The 26,751-nt window shown below is 41.8% G+C and overlaps 2 protein-coding genes across 3 annotated transcripts; one reads left to right on the top strand and one right to left on the bottom strand.

Moving 5' to 3' along the window:
* Positions 1–432: 432 nt before the first annotated feature.
* FAM111A (FAM111 trypsin like peptidase A) lies at positions 433–10,626 on the bottom strand. Of its 2 annotated transcripts, none has more exons than XM_034420294.3 (4): positions 10,135–10,626; positions 9,325–9,386; positions 7,269–7,328; positions 433–3,879 (listed from the first exon to the last, which is right to left on the bottom strand). In XM_034420294.3, the coding sequence occupies exons 2-4, from the start codon at positions 9,376–9,378 to the stop codon at positions 1,978–1,980; spliced, it is 2,016 nt and encodes a 671-aa protein (XP_034276185.2). In that variant the 5' UTR covers positions 9,379–9,386; positions 10,135–10,626; the 3' UTR covers positions 433–1,977. The 2 variants fall into 2 exon arrangements, with proteins under 2 accessions (XP_034276185.2, XP_034276184.2); XM_034420293.3 differs by having other exon boundaries at positions 9,325–9,389; positions 10,135–10,622.
* A 9,907-nt stretch (positions 10,627–20,533) lies between these two features.
* Positions 20,534–25,138, top strand: LOC117667101 (macrophage-expressed gene 1 protein-like). The gene is made up of 2 exons (XM_034420295.3): positions 20,534–20,792; positions 21,857–25,138. Exon 2 carries the CDS (start codon positions 21,895–21,897, stop codon positions 24,061–24,063), a length of 2,169 nt encoding a protein of 722 aa, XP_034276186.1. The 5' UTR covers positions 20,534–20,792; positions 21,857–21,894; the 3' UTR covers positions 24,064–25,138.
* Positions 25,139–26,751: the final 1,613 nt, after the last annotated feature.

Consider the following 26,751-nt stretch of genomic DNA (forward strand, 5'->3'; position numbering starts at 1 on the left):
TCAGTTCTGCCACTCCATCAAAAACAACTGATAATCTATGACAAAGTCTTCCTGAGGGTACAAGAGTTGCCAAGAATTCACATGTACCCATCAAAGACAGGACATTCTTGATAGATTTAATAGTTTGGGAATTTTCACTGTATTGCTTTTCCCTCAGCACCAATTCTTGAAAGCTTTTTGCATCAATTCAAGCTTTATATTACTTGTTCTAATTTTATATAGGAATAATTGCATTCAATAGTATTAATTTGCCTTGTTTGATTTTTCTAAACCCAAATGCTTGTCCAAACTATGCTTTGACAGTTCTTGTTGCCACCAGCTGGTATTTGCAGCAAATTACAATACACACAATGCTGTCTCATTGGTTTCCTGGTTTAAAGTTTCTTATGAATATTAAGTTGCAAGAAACAGAAATGGAAACAATGCAATGGCTCAAGGAATCCAAAGCTTTATTGATTACGTCATGATAGAATAAAGCAATAATAAGTCATAAATATTAAAATGTAAGATCAAAGTTAGGAAATTAGTTAGGTAAGTAGGATGGGCCTAAGCAGCTTGGAAAATATTAGAGAACCCATCAAAAAACCCCACATGATCCCTCTAGAGATGCTTTTGACTACAGATCCCATAATCAAAATGATGTCAACATTTTTGGGAATTGAAAATTCAACATCTAGACTTCAGTGTGCTCACTGAAGAACTATTATATTTAAACTATACAAGACAATAAAGTTGTGATTTAGTAATCTAACCCACTCCCCCTTCACGTAGCAATTTGGCTAATCAGATTTATCAATCATTTTGAAATAAGGGAGCAAAATACTTTAGTGTATAGATAGAATAAGCAGTTTGTCGACTGAAGGTGGCATATGGCTCCATTTTTGAGATATCTGAAGTCACTCAAGATTGGGCTGATGAAATTTTTGAAGCAAAACTTCCTGAGCAGTTAAAAACAATGTTAAGCCCAGTAAACCAAAAGTAACATCAGTATCTCCCATTTTTTAAAAAAAATCATCAAAACCTATCCTGCAAATAAAACTCTTGTTGCCCTTACAGGTGAAATTTGTCCCAACTGGAAAAGTTGCCAATCACTTGTGTAGATTGGTATTTAGATAATGCTTTGACCAGAATAACCTGTAAAAGTCCTTTTCCGTGTCAGGAACAGATTATTTACACTGCCCACTTTCCAGATTCCAAACTGTCAGTTTGTTTCTGGTTTTTCCTGAAGGCCTTAGGCATTCTTACTGGTAACTTTGGGTCTTTTCCTAATTGCACCTAATTATGGCACCATGTCCTGGCATCTTCTTTTTTCCTTCTTGAAATAGCCTTCATCTCAGTCCCAGCCCACGATTAGGGTAGGTTAGTCATCCTTAGCTGTATTTCTTCCCTTATTCAAACACCATCAAAGTGCGGCTTCAACACTGTAAAATCTAAGACTGTTACTTTGAAGAGATGCAATAGAGGCAAAATAAGATGGCAATTCAATTTCCTGCCAATTCAAGGCTAGGTGGATAATGCCCTGACTCAGCAGTGAGGAACATACCTTTCTAGTATCTTTTATAATCATCAAACCATTGTTCTGACAAAATAACAGAAAAAGGACAGCCCTTACATCATGACATTAATGACTGGATACTAGAAAATGTTGTAAATCACTAACTGCAATCTCACTTTAGTTCCACTCTTCTCTCCCAAATAATGTAAGACAGCGTTTGCATAAAGGAAGAAATACAAATACACAACTGCAAAAGAATTTATTGCTACTGGGAGCTCTAAAAATGCAATGGACACTAAACTTTGAGGCACTTGTTGAAAAATTTAATGTAGAGTGGCAGCAATGTTCAGCCTGTATATTTGAAAATAAATGTATCTTTCACAAACTGTTATAAATCCAAAGAAAGCAGAACCTTGGCAGGTAACTTTCCCTTAAGCAATTTAAGTTTTTGGAGAAGTAGACTGAACTTTAACAATACAATATTAACTACAATCCATTTCCTCCTCTGTTTCATGCAGAAGTGCATCCACATGTGAGCTATCTTCCCTTGCATCAGGACCAATTATAGCATCATACCAAGATTTAAATTTGGATTTAATTTTTAAAATAATTGAATGAATTGAATAGCCACATTCAATTATGCTGCAGTCTTTGTTTCCCATTTTATAAGCAAATCCAGCAGCGTGCAAAGCAACAAGCTCCCCATTTTTGTTAAACACTGGTGAACCCGATGACCCCTCAAAAAAACAGGTATTGTAGGTGACAACATTAGGATTACTTACATCTTCCTCAAAATCTTTTGGGTTAAACATATGGATGCATCTTTTCTTTTGGCTGTAACCACATACAAAGTTGCTACATTCAGTGTTCTGGCGTTTGTGCAAATGATCGTTAAATTCATTGCTACGATCAAATATACTGACAACAAGACAAATATTGGTGGACTTGATTCCTCCGTTTGGGTGACCTATGATAAAAATGGGACCATTTGGTGGTGATGGGAAATGTAATTGCAACAGTCCTGGTGGAGGATGAATTTTACTTTCATTTTCTTCCAATTTCAGGACAGCAAAATCAAGATCCACATCTGCTATTTCAAACCAGTTCTCCAATGAGAACCAATTTTCTGTAGGATGCTGTTTTACATAAGAGAAAGTTACACGGGCTGACTGCTTAATTCTATCTCCCCAGTCCTTTACTTCAATTCCTTCTCCAACTATCATCTTTATTACATGGTGACACGTTAATATATATCTATCATGGAGAACGAAGCAAGTTGCAGACCCTTGAACGCATCCTAAGTTAACATCCCTCCATTCTATATATCCAACTGAATCACCAGACTGAGCAAGAGTCTTCATCACCTCGAATGGAAAAGAGTCATTTACTTCCTTGCCAAAGTTTATTTTATAAACTTCAAGGGGATCCTTTTTGTAACCTCTCAAAAATTTGTCAATGTTTTGCCTTTCTTCCTTCAGCTTAGGATACAACTGCAGGATCTGCCATTCAAAGTCCTGCAGCTGTTGTTTTTTAGAAGTACTGAGCTGTCCCTCCTCAAAGTCTGACTCTGGCTGTTGTTTTTTAGAAGCACTGAGCTGTCCCTCCTCAAAGTCCAGCTGTGGCTGTGGCTTTTCAGGGGTACTCAGCTGCTGCCCCCCCAAATCTAAATCATTCCATTTCTTCTTTTGATCAGCACTATATTTGGCACCTTTCTTAGACTCCACCTCGATTTCATAAACTTGATCTGATAAGTTGTTGTTAACTAAAAAATTGTTATCTCTGACTGTTCCATCTTTTACCAGTGTCCAATTGTTTTCTTTTAGCAATGGCAGAAAGCGGCCATCATTGCACAGGGCATCTTTTATGGATTCTCCTTTAGGGGCAAATATACAAAATGTGCAATATTCTTTAAGTAGGCTCTGGTTTTTCATTAACCTACGGCTCTGTGCTCCATGGCTTTCCATTCTAGAACCTGTTCCACAGACATAGAACACTATACATTCTTCTTTCCTATTGTCATATTGGCGATACCATAGTTCATTAGTGTTCTTATTTTTAGTTAGCTTGTAGGACTTCATTTCAAATTGTGAGCCTTCAGATACATACTTTAAAGGCATTCCCATATTGACACAGACTTTCAAAGGCTCTCTCTTCTCTATTAAGTGGAACTCTTTTGTCTTGTTTTTCTCCATCCAGTGACAAACATGTTTATTAGACTTGAGGGCACTAAGCAGACTGTCGGTAAGTCTGCCTTCCACTAGATACTTCTTCCCACTTTCACCGAATGTCACCACGAATGTTCGTTCTTCTTTATTTGCTTCCTTCCAACTTGTTGGAACTTTTTCAGGAAAATCATATTCATTGTTAATTACCTCTTCTTTGATCTAATAAAAGGGAATAATTAAATATGCATTTGGTTTATTGTTTTGTTTTTCATTAAAACAACAACAGTAAAAAGACCATGTAATGCCTAGCACCTATGTAAAGTAGATATGAAACAAAATTTTGTATGGGATATTTTCATAGGTGCTTTTAACCCAATTCAGGCATTTCCTGAATTGAATATAATTAAGCTACTTAAGAAAGAAAGAAAATAATTAAGGCCATGAGCACAAACCTTGGCTCAACATGTCTACAATACCAGATAGTTTTTCCTCTTGAACACAATAACTTTAAGGGCAATTTTCTATATATATTCAAGATGAAGGGACTTATAATCTTCTCTGTAACCAGATACACTGCAGACCTGGGATTCTCATTCATGGGTTACTTTAAAACATGTTCTGCTCTACCCATATTTCCAGGTGCACGTGATTCCATAATGTACTAAGGAGAGATATGGAGACTGCAGGGAAATTCCACCATGACAATCCAACAGGAAAAGAATGAAAGTAAAGTTAGATTGATTCATCACTCCCAGTAATAGCAGAGTCAACTAACACTTTCAAAAACCAAGCACTAAGGATCCAATCAGGAGAACTGGCTTCTCTTATGTGACATTTAAAAATAGGAAGAGGACAGACTCCATGTTTGTCTTTCAGGGTTTGTTTCTTCCTCATGGAGCAGATGAAAGCCAAGTTAGGAGGGAGCCCTTAGCCAGCAGCAACACAATTAGATGTTTTATACCAGGGGTGTCAAACTCACCTCATCACAGTGGCATCACGTGACATATTGGGACTTTTTTCCTCTTTGCTAAACCAGGTGTGGGTGTGGCCAGCATGTGATGCATCTGGCCCATGGGCCAAGAGTTTGACAGCCCTGTTCTATACTGATTGCTAGATCAGTGGTTACTTGTGGGATGGATCAATATTTTCAAACATTATTCTACAGAGAACTTGATGAAGAGCCCTCAAAGACTAAGGACAAAAAACAATAGACTCAAACTCAACCAACTTTCTATTACTAGAGTATGATTTGACCCAAGGTCTAGAAGCTGTTCAGCTACAGACAAGGCTGTGGCTGTTTAGCCCCCTACCCAGGGGTGAAATGCTCCCGGTTCAGACCAGATCGCCTGATCCAGTAGCGATGGAGGCGGGTGGTTCAGAGAACCGGTAGCAAAAATCCCTGCCCCCCCCACCATGCCCAGCTGAACCATGCGATCATCAGAGGCTTTTTTTAAAAAGCATTTTTTCTACAACCTCTTTGGCCAAAAAAATTGTTTTAAAAGCCTCTGACGATCCCAGCTGAGTTGCCTGATCAACAGAGGCTTTTTTTTCTTTTAAAAGCCTCTGCCGATCAGGCAACTCAGCTGGGATCAGCAGAGGCTTTTAAAAGCATCTTTTTAAAACCTCTTCGGCCAAAGAGGTTGTAGAAAAAATGGTTTTAAAAGTAAAAAAAAAAAAAAGTTGGCCATGCCCACCCAGTCACATTACCCCCCCCCCCAACAAGCCATGCCCACAGAACCGGTAGTAACAAATTTTACATTGCCCCTACCCCTCCCCAGGTTGGGGAAGTTTTCATTGTCCATCTTGAATAGGGTAATGCTTCCCCATTTGATACTGGAAGAGCAATAGCAATAGCACTTAGACTTATATACCACTTTACAGTTCTTTCCAGCCCCTCTCTAAGTGATTCACAGAGTTAGCATATTGCCTCCAACAATTTGGGTTCTCCTTTTACCTACCTTGGAAGGATGGAAGGCTGAGTCAACCTTGAGCCTGGTGGGATTTGAACTGCCAAATTGCAGTCAGCCGGCAGTCAGCAGAAGTAACCTGCAGTACTGCACTCTAACGACTGTGCCACAGAGGAATACAATTTAAGGGTCCTCCTGGACTGGCAGCTAGTGCTTAAACAGCAGGCAGTAGCTATGGCAGGAGTGCCATTTCACAGGCTCATCTTGCACATCAATCGTGCTCCTTCCTCAACTGGAGGCCGTCCAATGGTTACTCGTGCCCTGATGACCTCATAACTGGACTTTGTAATATATTCTACCTGGGGCTGTCCTCGAATACAATTTAGAAGCTACAGCTGGTTCAAAGTGCAGCAGCACAAGCAATAATGGATGCTTTTCACTATGGCCATGCGTCACTGCTGCTAGGTGAGCTGGGTTGGCTGCCAGTTGGTTTCCATCTGCATTTCAAGTGCTGGTTATCATCAATAAAGCCCTACATGGCATAGGGCCTAATTATCTAAGGAACTGCTTATTTCCATTTTTTTCCTGCCCACCCAGTAGATAAGCAGAACAACTAGATCCTCTCTATTAAACATTCCCATCTTGGAAAACCAAGGAGGTTGGCCTTCTAAAACAGCCCCCCCACTTTTTGAAGTAGCATTCCATCAGAGATAAGGACAGCACCTATTGTGCTAGTGTAGGAAGGGAACTTCACCTAGACCCGTGATGGTGAACCTATGGCACACGTGCCACAGGTGGCACGCGGAGCCATATTAGTGGGCATGCCAGCTCAGCTCTGGGGCGCATGCACGTGCCGGCCAGCTGATTTCCACGCGTTCTGGGCCCACCAGAAGTAGGGAAACAGGGCCTGGGGGGTGGTGATGGGGAAGGCCCATTTTTCTTTCTTACCTGGCTCCAGATCCTCTCTATTTATCTGGGAAGGGCGAAAACAGCCTTTCCCACTCCCTCGGAGGCCTGAAAGGTGCCTTCCTAAAGACTCCTAGAGAGGCTCCTAGAGACTCCTAGAGAGATTCCTAAAGACTCCTAGAGAGGCTCTGGAGGCTGGGAACAGCGAAAAATGTCACTTCCTATCCCACAGGGAGTTGGGAAATGGGGCCTTTCAGGCCTTTGGAGGGCCTCGGAGGGAGTGGGAAAGGCTGTATTTGCCCTTCCCAGATAAATAGAGAAGATCTGGAACCAGGTAAGAAAGAAAAACGGGCCTACCAGGCCATCATGTGCCAGGAGCGGGGGGGTGGGGGTGGGGTTGCGCGCGCATGCGCGTGGGCATGTGCGTGTGAAACCCTCCCCCGCCCCCCCTCTCCTGGCACACGATGGCAAAAAGGTTAGCCATCACTGACCTAGACAGTTCAAAGGCAGAAACCAAAACGATAACAAAAGAAATAGAAACTCCATATACATTATCAAAAGACCTTCTAAAAATAACCTCAGAGTATCCGGACCATTAAGAGCACAATACCAGGACGTGCAGGGAAAACCACTCAAACTTAAAATACAATAGAAAATCAAGAAGATAACAAGCACTAATTAAATCTAAGGAAAGATTTAATCAGGAACCGACAGTATAGACGCTTTCTATAACGAAAGATCGTTATAGGGCAGACAGCTTCAAAGGGAAAGATAGTATAAAAACACCACACTTACCACACACTGTGGTTGGCCCACCCAGGAATGCTGGTCCGCACCTTCGCTCGATCCGTCTTCCTGAAAAATAAAGAAACCTTGCTTTCACGCAGCTCGCTTCGATCACAAATTCTTTCGTCACGCTGACAACGCTCTCCCAGCCAGGAAATTTGAATCCAATTCAACACTAAGATTCAGGAAAGCTCTCAAGACCTCACTCTGGTTCAAAGGATGAGCTTAATGAGGATCCCGTTGTGGTCTCCTATTACTCTTGTGGTTGTTTTAATCTGGGCTGAATTGTTTTGTATTTTTTTGCTGTTTTGGGATTGAGTGTCTAGTAATAATAGAGGCAGTCCTCAACTTACAACCATTCATTTACAACAGCACTGAAAAAGCTACATATGATCATTTTTCACTTGCAACAACTGCAGCATCCCTGTGGTCACATGATCAAAATTCAGGCACTTGACAACTGGCATGCATTTATGATGTCTGCACTGTCCCGGGATCATGTGATCCACCATTTGTAGCCATCCTAGCCCACTTCCAATGAGCAAAGACAATTGGAGAAGTCAAATTTGCTTAACCATCACACGATTCATTTAACAACTGTGGCAAAAAAAGATCATAAAATGAGAAGCAACTCACTTAACTGCCTCACACATCAATGGAAATTTTGGGCTCAATTGCGGTCATAAGTCAAGGACTGCCTGTAATGGGTGCCATACCAAAAAAACTTTGATGGCACTTAGAGGATCTGCACATTGACAAAACGTCTGTCACTTACAAAAGGCCATGCTGCTTGGATTTATTATGCTGAGACTTTACAACATCCTAGGACTATGATGGCGAACCAATGGCACACGTGCCACAGGTGGCACGCATAGCCATATCAGTGGGCACACAAACATTGCCCTAGCTCAGCTCCAGCGTGCATGCGTACGCCAGCCAGCTGATTTTCGGGTTTTTGGGCCTACGAGAAATTGGGAAACGGGCCGTTTCTGGCCTCCGATGGGTGGGGGTGGGGAAGGCTGTTTTCGCCCTCCCCAGGCTCCTAGGAAGCCTCTGGAGCCTGGGGAGGGTGTTCTGTCCCCGTCTCCACACACACACAAACACAGCCAGCCGAGGGTTAAGAAGCACTTGGCACGCACACAGGTTGTTATCGGGAACTTGGCAGCAATATGGGCACCGACTGCCAAGGGCTTTACTTCACCAGATAAACAGAAAATACATACAATTCACAAATAGTCCAGCTCAAAACAAGAAATCTTCGGCAGATTTAAGCGTTGTTCAAGTGACTAGCCAGAGTTAGTTTTTGTTCGTCACAGAGTCTTAAACAGCCACCACACTCTCTTATATAGTCTCTGGGGTGTGGTCCAGTGACTCAGTTATAATCCCTGGCACACCTCCTTAACTGCTGCAACCGTTTATCATGCCTTCGTTGGCGTGGATCCAGGAACGACAGATCACCTCCCTCGCTCTCATCGGAGACACCTGGCTCCTGGCTAATCTCCTCTTCCTTGGCCGGCACCTGAGGCAGTGCCAGAGGGGAGGGGCCTGGAGAGGGAGGCCTGGCCGACTCCTCTCCCTCATGTTCGGAGCCTTCTTCCTCCGATAAAATAGGCTCGGAGGGCGGGGCCACAACAGAGAGCAAAAAACAGGCCTACCAGGCCCACCGCATGCCAAAAGCGGGGGGAACACGGGGGGGCACGCATGCATGTACGGGAGGCGCACAATGAATTATGGGTATGGACACGCATGCGCTCGACACCCCGCGCTCCCCCCAATGGCACACGATGGCAAAAAGGTTAGCCATCACTGTCCTAGGATATCTAAGAACTTGATGTGTATGAAGGCCAATCCCAGCTAAAGAATTGGCAGCCGTGATCCCACAGTTGTGTATATAATAGGAATGATAAATGTTAACATGTCCCACAGCCTTAAATAGTTTAAGCCACAGGCTTGGAGGCAAGGAGAGACTAATGAAAGGCATGTCATGACATGCCCATGAAAAGCACACCTCACCACACACAGACAATGAGAACAGTAATCAATTCAGAATAAGCAAGAACTCTACCTTTGGATTTTCATCACTGGTTCCAGCAATCGAATCATGTTTCAACTCTTCCATCCTTATTGCTGCTAAAGTGAAGGGAGAAAGAAAAGAGACGAAGACCCAAACAAGAGGATTATACAGGTAGTCCTTGACTTACAACCACAATGGCGCCTATAATTTATATTGTTAAGTGAGTTTTGCCCCATTTTATGATTTTTCTTTGCCACATTTGTTAAGTGAATCACTTCAGTTGTTAAATTAATAATACGGTTGTTACATGAATCTGGTTTCCCCACTGACTCCGCTTGTCAGGAAGGTCACAAAAGGCGATTACACGACTCCTGGACACTGCAACGGTCATAAATGTGAGCCAGTTGTCAAGAATTGCAATGTAAATCATGTGACCATGGGGATGCTACAATAGTTGTAAGTGTGGAAAACCGTCTTAAGTCACTTTTCTTAATGATGTTATAACTTTGAACAGTCACTAAATGAACAAGTCACTATCTGTACTGAATTTCTCCTGCTATTTTGACTTTTTTAAAAAAACTCACTCCCTTATTCATTTTCAGCCAGGCTAGGGAACATTTATTCCCGTTTATTGAATAAACCAAAATTAGCTCAGCAACTCACACTAAATCATGATCAAAATATCTCGCTCGTGGTTGCCTGTGCTGGATCAACCAACTATGGTTTCTGGCGTCCCCGCCCAGTGAAATGAGATTAAATTCTCTGGCTGGACGGCATCGGCAGAGAAAGTACTTAATAAAGGAGATCCCGATCATTTTCTCCATCGTTTCGCGTTCACAAATATATTCAAGAACTCTTTACCTTTACAGGGCGCTTTCTATGAGCCGAGGATTGGAAACAGAAGACGACAACGGGGAGACCTCCAGCAAACCTTCCAGGACGCCAAAAAAAGAGGAAATGACTCCGCAAGTTCTTGCGTAGGCTTTTCGAAAGGCGGGGATGGCATAGAGAAAGTGATTTGTTTCCTCAAATTTTTTTTCCGGGGCGGTGATTGGGATCCTGAAAGATAAGGGAGACAGCTCGGCAAAAGCGCGATTCCAAAAAGCGATTCCCGCCCATTTCCCTTTGAAAGGCGGGAAATGGAAAGTCTCCGCTAGCCCAGAAACGAAAGGGAGAACTAGATCGAGTTGCTGATAAATTCCCGGGTTTTTATTATGACCTCTTGGGGCGCTCTGGATCGATCCCTGGGAGGTGGCAGAAGTAGATTCCAGCCCGCGGAAAGTGTCGGCGAAGCCGGGAAGGGATAGCATCGGGATCGTTTCCCTCCCACTGGAAAGCGGAGAAAGACTACCGGGGGTTGGATGGGAAGACCGTCGTCGGCGTGATTCAAAGTTCACTAATCTAAGCCCCGTTCGCATTCCAGCCCTTATGTGAAAAATGGGGACCGGGGCGAGAAAAAAAAACCGAGTTCACCTAATCCAATCGCTTAACCCTGGCCCAAAACGTGGGCGAAGAGCCAGATCTTCAAGATCCTTGGAAACCCCATTGGGGTGGGGACCATCTGTAGCTCAGAGTGCGGGTGCTGTAACAGGGAAGGCGATCTTCTGGGGTCCCGAAGGGTGCCTTTGTTTAATCCGATATTTCTTAAGATTGGGAAATGTTAAGGTGTGTGGACTTAAACTGCCAGAAATTCCAAGCCAGCAAAGCCCTACTCCAGTTCAAAATATTTAGATGCAGCCAAAGGCTCACCTCTTCTTAGAGGGATGTTTCCTGAACTTGGCATTTTAAGATATGTGGACTTCCAATTCCCAGAATCCCCCAGCCAGTATGTTGGCTGGGGAATTCTTGGCATTGAAATCCACACATCTTAAAATTTGCAAGGTTGGGCAACACTGATTTAACTACAACAACAACAACAAAAACCCTTAAAGTGTGCCAGCCCTGCCAGATCGAACCAGCCAGGATGATGATGATGTCAATTTCCAAGAAAGTGCAAAAATTTAAATGAGAATTGTTCTGCATGGAACAGTTAAATATTTCCTCCTCACCGACTCATTGCTGTAGGAATTTCGCTTTCTGAGAATAAAAGGAGGGAACATTCTCTCAATGGTTTTTTCCCCCTCTAACTCCAGAATAAGGAATTCAAATTTCTCTTTTACCCTCAGCACTCTTTCTCCGGAGCATAAGGTAAGGATGATGGTGCTTTTGGTAAAAGGGGAAGGGATGGGATAGGAAAGGCAACCATAAGACATCCACATTCTCCAAGAATACAGAATACGGTATTTCAACAGAAAATCTAGAAGAGCAACGGTGTCTCTACATTTTCTTTTCTGCCTCCTGTAAATTGTGCCACTATTCTGGTCTTCAATAAATTAGGAAATGGAAAAAAAACCCAGTAGAAATACAGGCAGCTGTTATATAGTAGTGTCTTTTGAAGAGCTTCATAAAAGTTTCTGAAAGAGGCATAGCAATTGCACACTAAGGAGATCGCCTTAAAAGGCTTTTCCAAGAAAAGATCAATTCCCTTCAATCCCTTTCAATGGATTGGATTGTGGGGAATAGTGTATTCTTTCTTTGATGGGAAAGTTACTGGATTTTCCCCCCCACCGGAATGTCATTTTAAGCAATGGATGGAGACTAATCAAGGAAAGAATCAACCTGCCACTAAGACATTTCTTGACAGTTTTAACTATCAGTGGAACAATTTGCCTCCAGAAGTTGTGGGTGCTCCAAAACTGGAAGTTTTTAAGAAGAGATTGGACAACCATTTGTCTGAAATGGTATAGGGTTTCTTGCCTGATCAGAGGGTTGGACTAGAAGACCTCCAAGGTCCCTTCCAACTCAGTTATTCTGTTATTCTGGAATGGTATGGTGACTGATCAATTAAAAAACACTTGGTGAAACATCACCTCATCAAGAACTTTGAGAGAACAGTATCTTTGGAAGGGGGTAGTTTTCTATTTTTTACCTTTTTTTCCAGAGGACAGTTTGAAAAATAGATGCAATGGAAATTCATGCCTCAGTGGATCTTATTACTGTAGGGTAACAAATTGGCCTTCCTTCCTTCCCCGCTCCTCCCCTAATTTTTCCACTAAGCAACTCAAGTCATTTAATGGTCAGAAGAAGAAAAAAAGCAGAAGGAAAGCAATGAAAATATGGCTGAAGTCTCAAGGTGGCTTTATATATGGTAGCTAAGAGGAAACACTGCCGTCATGACAACAGTATCACATAAGAAGTTTACTTAATTATGTTGTCTGTTTATTTCTCACCATCAGAGACAGCTGGTGAGCTTTGATAGAGCACTGGAAGCATTAACAGAAGTGCCAACGTAAAGATAATTCTGAGTATGTTTTTAGACAAGTGTACAACCTGAACCAAATAATTGCTCAGCTAAAGCTTGATCTCAATAATACCTATCCATCAGCACAAATATTTCACCAGGGGAGGTCTAAAAAGCAAGTGCACAATAAAATCTCATTCAAGTTTACTCAGAAGTCCCTGCATTTAAATAAGATTGATTCTGGTACATACCATAGAATTGTAGGCTATGTAGCACAAATACATACAGTAAATTCACAATTTCTAATGAATCAACTGCATATCTATACCCAACTCTGAGTATTGGATTATCTGTTTCTGTTTCTATAGTGGTATGGAACAAAATAAAAATTAAATGTGTTTGTATGTGCTTGCACCATGACAAATAACACCTGTAGAATTAGTCCCAATAAATAATCCAATAATCTAAAAAAAAAGAAATTTTAAGTAAAAACGTGGCAAGTCTTTTCACTGAATAATGAAAAAATTAACAGTGTCATACATGTAGTCCTTGACTTATGACCACAACTCAGCCCAACATTTTTGTTGCTAAGCAAGATGGTTTTTAAGTGAGTTTTGCCTATTTTACAACCTTTCTTGCCACAGTGGTTACATGAATCACTGCAGTTGTTAAGTTAGTAGAACATAATAGTTAAGTGAATTTGGCTTCCTCATTGACTTTGCTTAGCCGAAGGTCCCAAAAGGTAATCACCTGATCCCGAGACACTATAACCACTATAACGTGCCAATTGCCAAGCATCTGGATTTTGATCATATGACCATGGGGATGCTGCAGCAGTTGTTAAGTTAAAAAATGGTCATAACTGATTTTTTTCAGTGCTGTTGTAAGTTGGAACAGTCACTAAATGAATGCTGTAAGTCGAGCGCTACCTGTATACATCTCAATAATTAGGGCCAAGGAATCCAGATAACAGTAATTTAAAGGTAAAGTTTCCCCTCGCACATATGTGCTAGTCATTCCCGACTCTAGGGGACGGTGCTCATCTCCGTTTCAAAGCCGAAGATCCAGCGCTGTCCGAAGACATCTCCGTGGTCATGTGGCCGGCATGACTAAACGCCAAAGACGCACGGAACACTGTTACCTTCCCACCAAAGGTGGTCCCTATTTTTCTACTTGCATTTTTACATGCTTTCAAACTGGTAGATTGGCAGAAGCTGGGACAAGTAACAAGAGCTCATCCTGTTACGCGGCACTAGGGATTCGAACCGCCGAACTGCCGACCTCTCTGATCTTAGCCACTGAGCCACCACTCAGTGTGTAAACATTAGTAAATAGTAATTTACTAGTGTACTAATTTTAATAGCAAACTCATATGTATGTGAAGTAAATAAGATCTTACAATGCTCATGAAACTAAGAACCAGATTCAGAGAAGGCTACCTTTAAATAAGGGAAGGTGTTAATTTGTTGTATTAACATACCTTCCAATAGCCATCTGTGGCCTTTGACTTTAACTTATAAATAATTAAAGAATTATCATGATATAGAAGCCAAGTCTTAAACAACCTTTTAAACTCAACTTGCAAATATATCATAAAATCAGATTAGCCTGTAGCAAAGTGCTGTAATGCATATTAAGGCATATGTATTGGACCTGTAATAATTAGGATTATTATCTCCTTTTTAAAATCTAGGAATTACAATTGCCATCTTCAACCCAGCTGACAAACAGCAGGTATTATTTCTACATGCACAAATAACTTTGCTTTCTTTAAACCTCATTTAATGAAGACCTTATATTCTCTTCTAAGAGACAGCTTCTTAGTTTGTGTCTCTGTAGGTAGATGCCTCAGGTCCATATAGCCCCAACCCATTGAGCTTTCATTACACTTTATAAATCTGGCTCTTCCGACAAGCTTTGGATGGCATGTAGTGATTGGTTCTCTGATATTGCTTGATTGAAAATCTGTTTGTTTAGTTATCCTTCCATAAGATACAGCTTGCATTTAACTGTTGAGTTTGACATTTAAAAAAAAAAATATTTTACTATTTTTTTTTTACTTGCTTCAATCCTCTTTTGCTACCTGGAGTCATTTCATCAGTATACAAATTAATAAATATTTTATGAAAAATATTAAGAGTCAAGCAAAAGACATAATGATTCTGATGAAAAGAAAAATTGTTCTGGATGTGGATGAAAAGGGCTAAATGAGAAGGCTCCCACAGAATGAAAAGAATTAAAAATAAAAGGGTTGAAATCATTTTGGATCAAACTGAAATAAGGAAATGCTCAAACCGGTATATTGGCATGGAATGATAGTGATAGATTAAAGGCTGGAATTGGAAACAAGGATAGAAATGTTACTGTACAAGGAAAGCTGCTGAAAAGTAAGCAACAAGTGCTGTGAGAAATGTTGAAAAATGGTAAAGGTGCAGTGTAGATAGTGACTGTGTGATAGTGTGACTGAGAAGAAGGTTAAACTATGAACATGATTTGAGTAGCATTTCCAAGGTAATCTGTCCATCCGATCAATGCCTTCCACTGAATCAACCAGAAAAAAAATCCAGGTCTAACTTCCAAAGATTAGAGGAGTCCTATTTCTATTTACTAAAGGTGGATAGTTATGCATGGTGAGCCATTACTGTTGGCTCTGTTGTTGTAGATAGAATTTATGATGGATTAATAAAAATAACAAGACATTTATGGTTTGGATCTCTATTCTTGATTGCATTGCCCGTTAGATGTTCAATGAGAAGTATGTCAATGCTTGCAGTAGGCACGTAAGACTAGTTTGCCTAAGGCTACTTCCATACTAATAGTCTAGTCCAGGGTCTCCAACCTTGGAAACTTTAAGCCTGGTGGACGTCAACTCCCAGAATTCCCCAGCCAGCAAGGCTGGGGAATTCTGGGAGTTGACGTCCACCAGGCTTAAAGTTCTCAAGATTGGATATCCCTGGCTCTAGTCTATAGCATTATCAATTTAAAACAATATACGTTTGTTGTATGTGTTATTTAGTATTTGTTTTCAATTTCACCCTTTATACAACATTTATGCTTCGCTGTATTAGGAGATGCTGGTATCGCTGTGGCGACTATTTTCATCAGAACAACCCATCCACTTCAAATAGCAAGCTAGACATTAGACAACACTCTGATTGTTCCATGAGCTTGTGGGCAGCTCTGAGAAATGTAGCAAAATAGCCTGTTTTAGTATGTGGTAACAATTTGCAAGAACCTCGGATGGGCAACCAAGAGTGCAGCTCTTGAGAAGGTCGAGTTGAGACACAGAGGTTGCCTTCATCCACAGATTCCAACTCAACATTCTGCCTTTTGTGGGGGCAAATTAAGCACTTTTTTGGGAAGTCCAGCAGCATGACTTGGTAGCTCTGGATCTGAAAGTGCTATAGACAGCTTCAGTAAAATATTTCTTTGAGTGGCGCATGTCAAAACCAACTTCTTTATTTTTCCCATAGAAATCTGCTACAATGGAAAATCCAGTACATACACCAGCAGAACAGTTACATAATCCGGTTTTACACTTTCAAACAAAAATGCTACTGTCCCATGATGTCAGGTCATTTCGAAATAATAAACTCCACTCACAGAATGATGGCATAATGAGTGGTTTCTGATCCACAAGCGAAAAGGCCGAGCCAAGAATCGAGGGAAAAAAGGGGCCAAGAGTAAAATGATGTTGAAAAAGAGACTTACCTATTAATACAGTGCAGATATCCACAGCCAATGCAGAAGCAGGAACGAAAATGTCAGAATGTGCAAGCATAGAGGTCACATCTTCACTGTTACGACTTGAGAACCATTCCTCATGTATCAATTGACTTTTCTAATATAAGCGTATGTGACAATAACTGCTTGGGATTTCCATTTCAATACTAATAAACCAATCAAATGCATTTACAGGTAGTCCTCAATTTACAACAAACAGTTCATTTAGTGACCATTTAAAGTTATGACGACACTGATAAAAGTGACGTATTACTGTTTTTTACACTTATGATCATTGCAATATCCCCATGGTCATATGATCAAAATATGGATGCTTGACAACTGGCACATATTTATGACGGTTGCAGTGTCCCGGGGTCATGTGATCCCCTTTTACAATCTTCTGACAAGCAAAGTCAATGGGGAAGCCAGATTCACTTAACAACCAGGTTACTAACTTAACAACTGCAGTGATCCACTTAACAAGAAAATTCATAAAACAGGACAAAACTCACTTAACAAATGTCTTATTTAGGAACAGAAATTTTGGGCTAAATTGTGGTCATAAGTTGAGTACTACTTATATTTCCTTGTAGCTAAAGCTACAGAGCTAATTCCTGCTGGTTGGCAGAAAGCTGTTTGGTGTAGTAGTTACAGTGCTGGCCTAGAAACCAGAGGATGGTGAGTTCTAGTCCCACCCTAGGCATGAAAGCCAGCTGGATGATTTTGGGCCAGTCACACTCTCTCAGTCAACCCACCCCACAGAGTTGTGAGAAAACTTGGAGGAAGAAGGACTATTAAGGTATGTTTATCACCCTTTTTTATAAAGTAATAAAGTGGGGTTAAAAATCTAAATAATAATATGCAAGAATTATTGTATTATGCAATTCCAATTTAAATTAAACTAGCCCAATTTGAGTTGGAACCTCTAACCATATGATAAAACTGTTCTGCCCCACCTGTTCTTTTCTAGACATGTTGGATTTCAGCTTTCATTTAATGGACTTAACTTTGTTGTCGGGAAAAATAGAAGGAGGAAGCCATATTAATATGTTTCACACTTGAGTTATTTATAAAGTAACAAAGATGGGATTTAAAAAAAACCTTTTAGAATGACCATGATGATGGAAGTCCAAGTCCAACATATTCAAAGGTTAGGGAAAGCTATAATAGAGAACAATTCCCTATCACAGGGAATATTCCTCCTGTCCTTAGGAAGGAATTCTGTGCAGATAACTAAACTGGATTTTAAAATAAAAAAAACATTGGGGCAGAATCTGTCTATGACCATAGTAAGAGCTCTGATTATGTCCTTTAATTCAGCATTTTCATTTCTTACTATACCTAACAGATAGTTTTAGGGAGTTCCAAAGCAAGGTAAGAAAGACCTCAGCTCAGTGGTAAAATCCAAATTTTTTTACTACCAGTTCTGTGGGCGTGGCTTGATGGGTGTGGTGTGGCTTGGTGGGCGTGGTTTGGTGGGCATTGCAGGGGAATGATACTGCAAAATCTCCATTCCCACCCCACTCTGGAGCCAGCAACTCTGAACTACTCAAAATTTCCACTACCGGTTCTCCGAACTACTCAGAATTTCCACTACCAGTTCTCCAGAGCCCGTCAGAACCTGCAGGATTTCACCCCTGCCTCAGTTCAGTTTCACTGTTGTCTTCCCCAAACATTTGTTATTCGAAGGCATCTTGGATACAACTAATGTTAGCTCTGACTTTTGTATAAAGTCCTCTGACTTTATTCTCTGGCTTTTGTATAAAGCTGTTTGATCAGCCAAACGTCTCTGAACATTGTGGCTGTGAATTCAAGACATTAATTATGCCTGGTTTGAAGATCAAAGTTTTTTTTTTGTTTTTTTTTTCAAGTAAATGCGCAGTTTTATTGGAGAATGATTGAATAATGTATGTGATGTGTTCTGAAGTGAATCGCTTGACAGGTTTATATGAATAGTAAATCTCAGGATGGTAATTTCCTTCAGAAATCCAATTCTAGCAGCACTTTTGGGCCAAGGAATGTGTGGGTGTCTGCTTCTGAACCTCTCAGCGCATGGTAGAAGACTCCATATTCTAAAATCTACAGATAGTTCATGCAGTGGGGTGGCCCTAATTCTTTGAAATGAACAAAGAATTCCCAAATGAATTCACTACAGGTAGTCCTCGACTTATGAGCACAATTGAGCCCAAAATTTATGTTGTTAACTGAGACATTTGTTTTTTGCCCCATTTTACAACTTTTCTTGCCACAGTTGTTAAGTAACTCACTGCAGCTGGAAAGCCAGTAACTTGGTTATTAAGTGAATGTGGCTTCCCCATTGACTCTGCTTGTCGAAAGGTCGTAAAAGGTGATCATGTGACCTTGGGACGCAGCAATGGTCTTAAATATGAACCAGTTGCCAAGCATCTGAATTTTGATCACATGATCGTAGGCATGCTGCAAAGGTCGTAATTGTGAAAAACACGTCGTAAGTCACATTTTTCAGTGCCATTGTAACAGTCAATAAGCGAACTGTCGTAAGTCGAGGACTACCTGTACCTGTACCTAAATTTGAGTGGACAACAGTTCTGAAGTTCAAACCCTTCTGACACCAGTTCTTAGTGGACAACAGTTCTGAATGAGAAAGATATAGATATGAATCTCATTGTTTCCATAAGTAGCTGAAATGGCCCTTCATAGCCACAAGTCAACTGTGTCAGCATAATCTCCAAAGTTTGCGGAGCTGTAGATGGAGAGAGGAGCAAAGGAAGAACAGCTAAAGTGTAGCCTAAAAAGTAGGTGAGTCATTGGCTTAGAAATGCTGACTACCACAGTACGACCTATCAATGGGCAGATAAAACAAAGGAGCAAATATTTGCTAAACAAACATCTGAAGCTGAACTGACTGATTTCCAGGGGCAACCAGGCAGAATTTTTTCAGATAAGCACAAAGAGATATCACATGTGAGTTTTCTCAAAAGGGGACCCTACTTGTCAAATTCTTCTTTGGGGCATTTGTACTAGTCCTGGGTAGCTCTTACTCTCTAGGTCAGTGATGGCTAACCCTTTTGCCGTCGCATGCCAAAAGGATGGGAGCGTGGGAGGATCGTGCCCACGCGTGTCCACACCCGTAATTCAATGCACCCCCGCCCCACCCCCTTGCACATCTGCACGCGACCCCCCCCTTACTCCCCCCGCTTTTGGCACGTGACGGCAAAAAGATTATTGTGGGCCCGGTAGGCCCGGTTTTCGCCCTCCCCAGGCTCCAGAGGCTTTCTTGGAGCCTGGGGAGGGTGAAAACTGCCACCCCCCACCATCCGAGGCCTCCAGAGGCTGGAAATAGCCCATTGGCGATGCGTGCTGGAGCTGAGCACACATTAGCCAACAGATATGGCATGCCCACAGATATGGCTCCGCGCGCCACCTGTGGCACGCGTGCCATTGGTTCGCCATCACGGCTCTAGGTTTTTACTCTTCTACTCTCTTCAGGGTGGTTTCATGGACTGATAGTAAAAATAAATCCAAACTGGGAGCTCAGTCATCTTTTCAATATCCTAAACAGACCTTATCTGTGCTCATGCTTTGGTTCATCTCCAATTCCAGCCATTTCTTGGATGTCTTATTAAGTACAGGTAGTCCTTGACTTACGACCACAATTGAGCCCAAAATTTATGTTGTTAAGTGAGAATTCGTTAAGTGAGTTTTGTCCCATTGTACGACATTACTTGTCACAGTTGTTAAGTGAATCAGTGTGATTGATCAGTTAGTAACCTGGTTGTTAAGTATATCTGGCCTCCCCATTGACAGAAGGTTGCAAAAAGGGGATCACATGACCCTGGGATACTGCAACGGTCATAAGTATGAGTCTGCCAAGCATTTGAATTTTGATCACATGATCATGGGGATGCTGGCAACGGTTGTAACTGTGAAAAAGGGTCCTAAGTCCCTTTTTTCAGTGCCATTTTGAACGGTTTCTAAATGAACTGTTGTAAGTCGAGGACTATCTATACATAAAATATGGGGGAATATAAACTCTGGGGGAAGAAAAAGGGAGACAAAAGAGAAACGTGTAATTTGCAATGTATAACATTTCTGTAGAACAAGAGAGCCTTTTGGTTAATAATTCCTCCTTGTCACAGATGGATGAATTTTTTGCCCAGAGCAGAAATTATTTACACTGAAAATAATTTCAGTGAGAAAAAATACAAAGGAAAGTATGCAAAAGAAGGAGGGGGTAAGGGGGTGAAGGGGAGAGAAGGGACTTTCCCAAGAAAGTTTCTGTTTCGATTCTGCTTGAAAACTGCTGCCTGAAAAATCATATGACTCATGGCTCTCCTCAGTAGGGACACTCCCCTCATGTTTCAGTTATCCAATCCTATTATTTGGGAAAATCAAAGTTCCTCTTTAGTCTCTTTGCGTCTACCCTTTTTTTTAAAAAAAAAAATCAGTGATAAACTGAGCAAAGTAGCTGAGAGTTCGTCTCAGAAAGAAGCAAAGCTCAGAAAGAAGCTGTGGACCTGGAGAATCAAGCAAGGTAAGCAATTAATTCAGATGAATTTTCCAAAGTTAAGAGGCAACCCAATTAGGACCAAAGAGTTAAGGAGATTTGCAGAGTTTTGAATGTGTCCAGCCTTTGTTTTGGAGGCCACGCTGCTACATATTTTCTACAAATCAAAAAATATAGAATCATAGGGCTGGAGGTTATCTAGTCCGACTACCTGGTCAAGGCAGACGATCTTACACCATCCAGATCAAATGGTTGTCCAGTCTGTTCTTGAAAACTTCCAGCGATGGAGCATTTGGGAGGGCAAAGTCGTTCCACTGATTTAATTGTTCTCACTGTCAGGAAGTTTCTCCTTTGTTGTAGGTTGGATCTTTTTTTAATGAGCTTCCATCCCTTGCTTCTTATCTTACCCTCAGGAGCTTTGGAGAATAAGACAACTTCCTTATCTCAGTGACTTTCGGCAACTGTTTCGTATTATCTCTGTATGTTATTGTTTCATTCTGCCCCTCAAGTACTGGAAGAGAGCTGTTGTACTTAAAGCTGCTTCCTCTTTGCTGCTATTCCCTACTCCCCCCTATGCCATGTAAATCACTGTCAGAGGCAAATGGGAGAGGGAGGCTAATTCTCAGCAGAAAGCCAGAATGAGGTCATAACTTGGGTTTATCATAGTTTTTCCAATTGAAAGAAGCAACCTGGTTGATATGTATTATAAAAGCACAAGTGATGGTCTATTATATGTACAGTATATCGCAGCCATTTTGTGTCTGTGCGTTGTGTGTGTAGCAAAATGTTATTTGAAAGGATTGGATTATATGTTAACTTTTACAGCAATACTAAGCCATTTTTTTTTTAATCATTCAGTTATGTCTACCATGGGTAAATCCATTTGAACACATTTCTCCTTCCACTGAATTGCCAGAAATTGTACTTGTAACATTTGATTGTTATCTTACCTAGCTTTCTCCCCCTCTAGCAGCTTTGGCTTTGATGATGCTGGCTATGAGTTCTGATTTTTGGAGGCATCGGCTTAGCAAAGGGTGGTTCAAGAAATAACAAATAATCTTTTAAGTAATGAAACTTTTCTCTCTTTTCAGGACTGGGCAAGTAAAGTGGCCTTTTCCCCTCCTTGACCATGGCATTTTGGCTTTGGCCTCTCTTGATGTTGCTGAATATAAAGAGTACAAGAGCTGAAGATCCAGGATTCAAAGCTTGCAGACTTCAAGGTCTCAGTGAAAAGATACTAGAAGTCCTACCTGGAGGTGGCTGGGACAACTTGCGCAATGTGGAGATGGGCAAGGTCATGACCCTCAACTACTCCCAATGCCAGACCACTGAAGATGGCGAGTACCTCATTCCCAACGATGTCTTTGTGGTGCCCCTCAAGAAGAGCACAATGGAGATTCACTCTGAAATTATTAAAGACTGGCTGTCCTACACTGATGCATTTTCCGAATCCATCAATGCTGAGGCTTCCTACCTCACCGTGCTCAATGGCAGGTTCTCCGCTGGTTCCCAAGAAACAAAGACCCACAATGTCTATGATGAGACAGTCACCACAAGAGTGCAAGTACGGCATCACGTTTACTCTGTGAAAGCTCAACCATCCTTCACTTTCCACAAGGACTTCCGTCATCAGCTTGTGAGCATAGGCAACCAGTTGGAGAACAACCAGAGTCGGATTGCTGAGTATATGGCAGAAATGCTGGTATTAAGCTACGGCACACATGTCCTCACAAGTGTGGAGGCTGGAGCGTCCCTCATACAAGAAGATCAGGTGAAAAAGAAGTTTTTGCTCGACAACGACGCTCAGAAAGCAAGCATCACTGCCTCGGCCTCTGCTACTTTTTTCCACAAAGTCAATGTGGGAATTGGGACCTCCATGGAAGCTTTGAGTAATATGACTAAGGAGTATCTGGCGAATACAGTAAATTCCAAATTGGAGAGCCGGGGCAGTGTGCCCTTCTATCCTGGCATCACCCTCCAAAAATGGCAGGAGGGCATCCCCAATGGTTTAGTGGCGATAGGCAAGTCAGGGCTTCCTCTGCCATTTTTCATCACCCCTGACGCCTTACCTGAATTGCCAGAGCCTACAGTTCATCGAGTGGCCACTACAGTGGAAAACGCTATCCGCCTCTTCTACGCAATCAACACCCACCCAGGCTGCGTTGAGCCCGGCTCAAAGAATTTCAACTTCCAGGCTAATGTGGATGATGGCTCGTGCCAAAATCTCAGCACCAATTATACCTTTGGTGGAATCTTTCAGGAGTGCGATGGGGTTTCAGGACAGGACCCAGAAGAGCTTTGCCAGGCTTACCGTATCCAGAACCCTTTGACTGGCAGCTACTCTTGCCCACAGAACTATTCGGCTGTCCTGCTGCATGAAGAGCAACGTACCGCCAACCAGCCCAAGATGGAGTGTCATCAGGACTGCCATACTTGCTGGCTTGTGTTTAAGTGCTGTAAGACAGTGTGCGGCATCCGCTACTATCCCAGCACAGTGAAGTTCTTTGCTTATTGGTGTGCTGCCACTGGTCCAATAGTTCAGAGCACAGGATTTCTCTTTGGAGGACTCTACAGCACCGGGAATGAGAACCCAGTGACTAGCACCTATACCTGTCCAGCCTACTTCTTCCCCTTGGTCCTGTTTGATAATCTGAAGGTGTGCGTCAGCAATGACTATGAGATGGGCTCCCGCTTTGCGGTGCCCTTTGGTGGCTTCTTCAGCTGCCAATCTGGAAATCCTCTGGCAGGCTTACGAAAGGGTCAAAGCCCTGGAATCCTCCAGGATTTTTTCTACCAAGATTCTCCTACTAAATACCCCATGAAATGTCCAGCTGGGCATAGTCAACATAAGGCGTATTTGAGTGACGGCTGTGAAATTCTCTATTGTTTGCAGGCAGGGACACTTTTTGCTCAGCAATTGGCTCCCATCAAGCTCCCTCCTTTCCTGCGCACACCGTCCCCAAATGGCAGCCTTTCTGAAACAATCCTGGTGAGCACCGAAGGTAGCCAAGCCTGGGTCAAAATAGGGCAGAGTGGGAGCTGGAGGTTGGCCAATGGCACAGATGGGAAGGAAATAGCTCGTCTTTTCCAGGGAAACGACAGCTTGGCCCTATCAAGTGGGGCCATTGCTGGGATTTGCATCGCAGTGATGGTAGTCTTGGTTATCTTCCTTTTTGTTGTGTTCAGAATTCGGCGCTACAAGATGAGAGGCTACCAAGAGGTGACAAATGAGCACCTAGTCAACGATGGCAGAAACTATAGAACCACAGAAACACCTCCAGAGTTTAGTGCTGCTTAAAACATCTTTTCATCTATTCTTTGAAGTTTAATTCCAATTGTAGGGAGCTGAATCTGGGAAGCGGGAGAGGCAGAATAATAATGGAAAGCTGTGTAGGGTAGGAGAAGTAAGCATTAACTATGGGTGTACATAAAAATGTTTAGCCTGGCTAGGTGGCTCAGTGGCTAAGATGCTGAACTTGTCGATCAGAAAGGTCGGCAGTTTGGCGGTTCGAATCCCTAGTATAGGTCTCCCGCATGAGCAGGGGGTTGGACTAGATGACCTCCAAGGTCCCTTCCAACTCTGTTACTGTTTGACCAAAATGATGATAACCACGTTCCAGGCAAAATAATTTGTTTTGAATTGAGTGAACACAGGTAATCAATCATTCACTTACCTGAATACAGGTAAAATAAGCAATCTGAGAGAAATCAGGTGAACGATCTAAGCTTTATCCTGAATGTCAAATTACCTCAGTGAAAGGAAATTAATTCAGATGTAACAATATAGCTTTTTGTTTGAGCAACTGTAGTTCTGTAGCTGAAAGAGAATAGATTACACTGACAAGACAAGATAGGAAAGAACTTAAAAGTAATTTTAGCAGACTGATTTAGAGCAAGAAGAGTTCTTTCTGTAGTGTACTGAGAATTCATTTATATGTAAGGGAATTTATTTTACTTTTATTGCAGCTTGACAGCCCTCACTTGATACATTTTTAAAAAGCGGATGAGCAACAATACCAAGTAGAATCAAGCTTCCTTTGGGAGTTGCTCAATAGATTCTTTGTCAATCTAATAAATTCTGTGTTGTTGTTGTTGTTTAGAAAAAAGGCTTTGACCACTTAGGTAATGTTTTTTCATCACTGCCTTATGAAATCAGCCCTAATTGGTAAGATTTAAATAACTGCTTTAATTCCTGGAAACATATGGGTTTATCAACATATTAAAGTATTACAAAAGTCAACTTGTATTGGAAAATAGAGATCAATTTTGCCTTAAGCCTAATATATGTGGCAATATTCTGAAATGCTTTATTGCTGAACACTTTTGTTTATTCTCTTTGCTTATCACAATAAACTGATATATTTGGACGTTTATGGTTAGTTACTCTTCTATAAGCGGCGTTGTGGCCCAGTGGTGAAGACACTTGCTTCCCACCCGGAAAGTTAGGAGTTCAATCCTAGGTAGCGGCAGATGTTTCCTAGAGCACAAAGGAAAAAATACAAGCTGTGAACTCCATGCTGCGAAAAAATATCTGATGCAAATTCCACATGGCGTCAGGAAGGGCATTGGCCAGTAAATGCTCAACTCCATCCATCTCCCCAACTCTACCCTGAATTAAGGGATTACAGGGTGGTAAAAAGAGAGGTTTTTTAATGGTTAGTTATTCTTCTCTCTTTTCTGCTAGCAAATTCAAACTTCCCTCCTCTAGACACTAGCCTTTTTTCTTCTCTGGGCCATGGCTGAAGTCTTGTCATCTCCTGTTTTCCACCTTGCAAAAAGACAACTGTTCCAAAACACCAGCCAGAGTCATGGCAATTCATCAGGATGCCAGCACTTCTTCTCTAGTTCCATTCTGGCCTCTGCTGATGAAAGACTCTTAGATAAACAGCTCAGACATTATATTATGCTAAGAATTATCGTGTTCTGGTATTTGGACTGAACTAAGTATTTCAATATACATACAATGGGATGGGATCAGTGGTGGGTTGCCCCCGGTTCGCACCGGTTCTATAGAACCGGTAGTAAAACCGGTGGGAGGCTCCGCCCACTGACCCCGACGTCATCAGAACGCTTCTTCGCATGCGCAGAAGAGCGCGCATGAGCAAAGCAAGCACGCGCACACGGCCCCGTTGCAAACCGGTAGTAAAGGTAAGTAGAACCCACCCCTGGATGGGATGCTACACACTGGCCCTCGCTCAAGCCCCACCCATTGCCCATTGAGCAGGCAGATTTGAAGAGCAGGAATGGAATTTGGCTCGTTAGAAATAATATTCTCCTTAGTTTGGGTGCATTGAGATGTTGGGGTGACTATGCTTGGAGAACCATATGAGTCTTAACACTTGTTGGTGTGCCCAGTTCACGTAAAATGAGTGAACAGGACAGGGCTGGCAACAAGGAATTGTTCAGGGCTACCCACCAGGTTTCACAGCTGAGAAGACTCCTATCAAGTATTTTTTTTGTAAAAGTTCCTCATTCCAGGCTCTTCTGATATTTTTCCTAACAAAGTAGAATAGAATTTAATGCTATCACTCATGCAGGCTTACTTACACATTGTTTCTTAATTGACATGAAAGAAGTTCTTTATAGCAAATCCTATAATTGGTTCATTAAATTTAGTACAGGTAGTTCTCGATTTATGACCACAATTGAGCCCAAAATTTACACTCCTAGGTTTTGCCTCATTTTGCAATCTTTCTTGCCACAGTTGTTACATGAATCGCTGCAGTTTTAATATTAGTAACAAGGTTGTTAAGTGAATTTGGCTTCCTGATTGACTTTGCTTGTCAGGAGAGTGCAAAGGTGATCACATGACCTTGGGACACTGCAATCGTCACAAATATGAGACAGTTGCCAAGTGTCTGAATTCTGATCATGTGACCATGGGGATGCTGCAACAGTTGTAATGATCATGTCACTTTTTCAGCGCCTATTGTGAAAAATGATCATAAGTCACTTTTTTTCAGTGCCTATTGTAACTTTGAATGGA

This window comes from Pantherophis guttatus, chromosome 1, assembly GCF_059756535.1.
Source record: "Pantherophis guttatus breed Tessera chromosome 1, ASM5975653v1, whole genome shotgun sequence".
NCBI classification, from domain to species: domain Eukaryota; kingdom Metazoa; phylum Chordata; class Lepidosauria; order Squamata; family Colubridae; genus Pantherophis; species Pantherophis guttatus.

What these genes read in the sequence shown, in the direction of transcription:
- FAM111A (XM_034420294.3), bottom strand. Translation starts at nt 9,378, where the DNA reads ATGGAAGAGTTGAAACATGATTCGATTGCTGGAACCAGTGATGAAAAT. An exon ending in CCAGTGATGAAAATCCAAAG is followed by an intron (nt 7,329 to 9,324) that starts GTAGAGTTCTTG and finishes TTTATTTTTCAG; the next exon opens with GAAGACGGATCGAGCGAAGG. An exon ending in TGGGCCAACCACAGTGTGTG is followed by an intron (nt 3,880 to 7,268) that starts GTAAGTGTGGTG and finishes CCCTTTTATTAG; the next exon opens with ATCAAAGAAGAGGTAATTAA.
- LOC117667101 (XM_034420295.3), top strand. Translation starts at nt 21,895, where the DNA reads ATGGCATTTTGGCTTTGGCCTCTCTTGATGTTGCTGAATATAAAGAGT.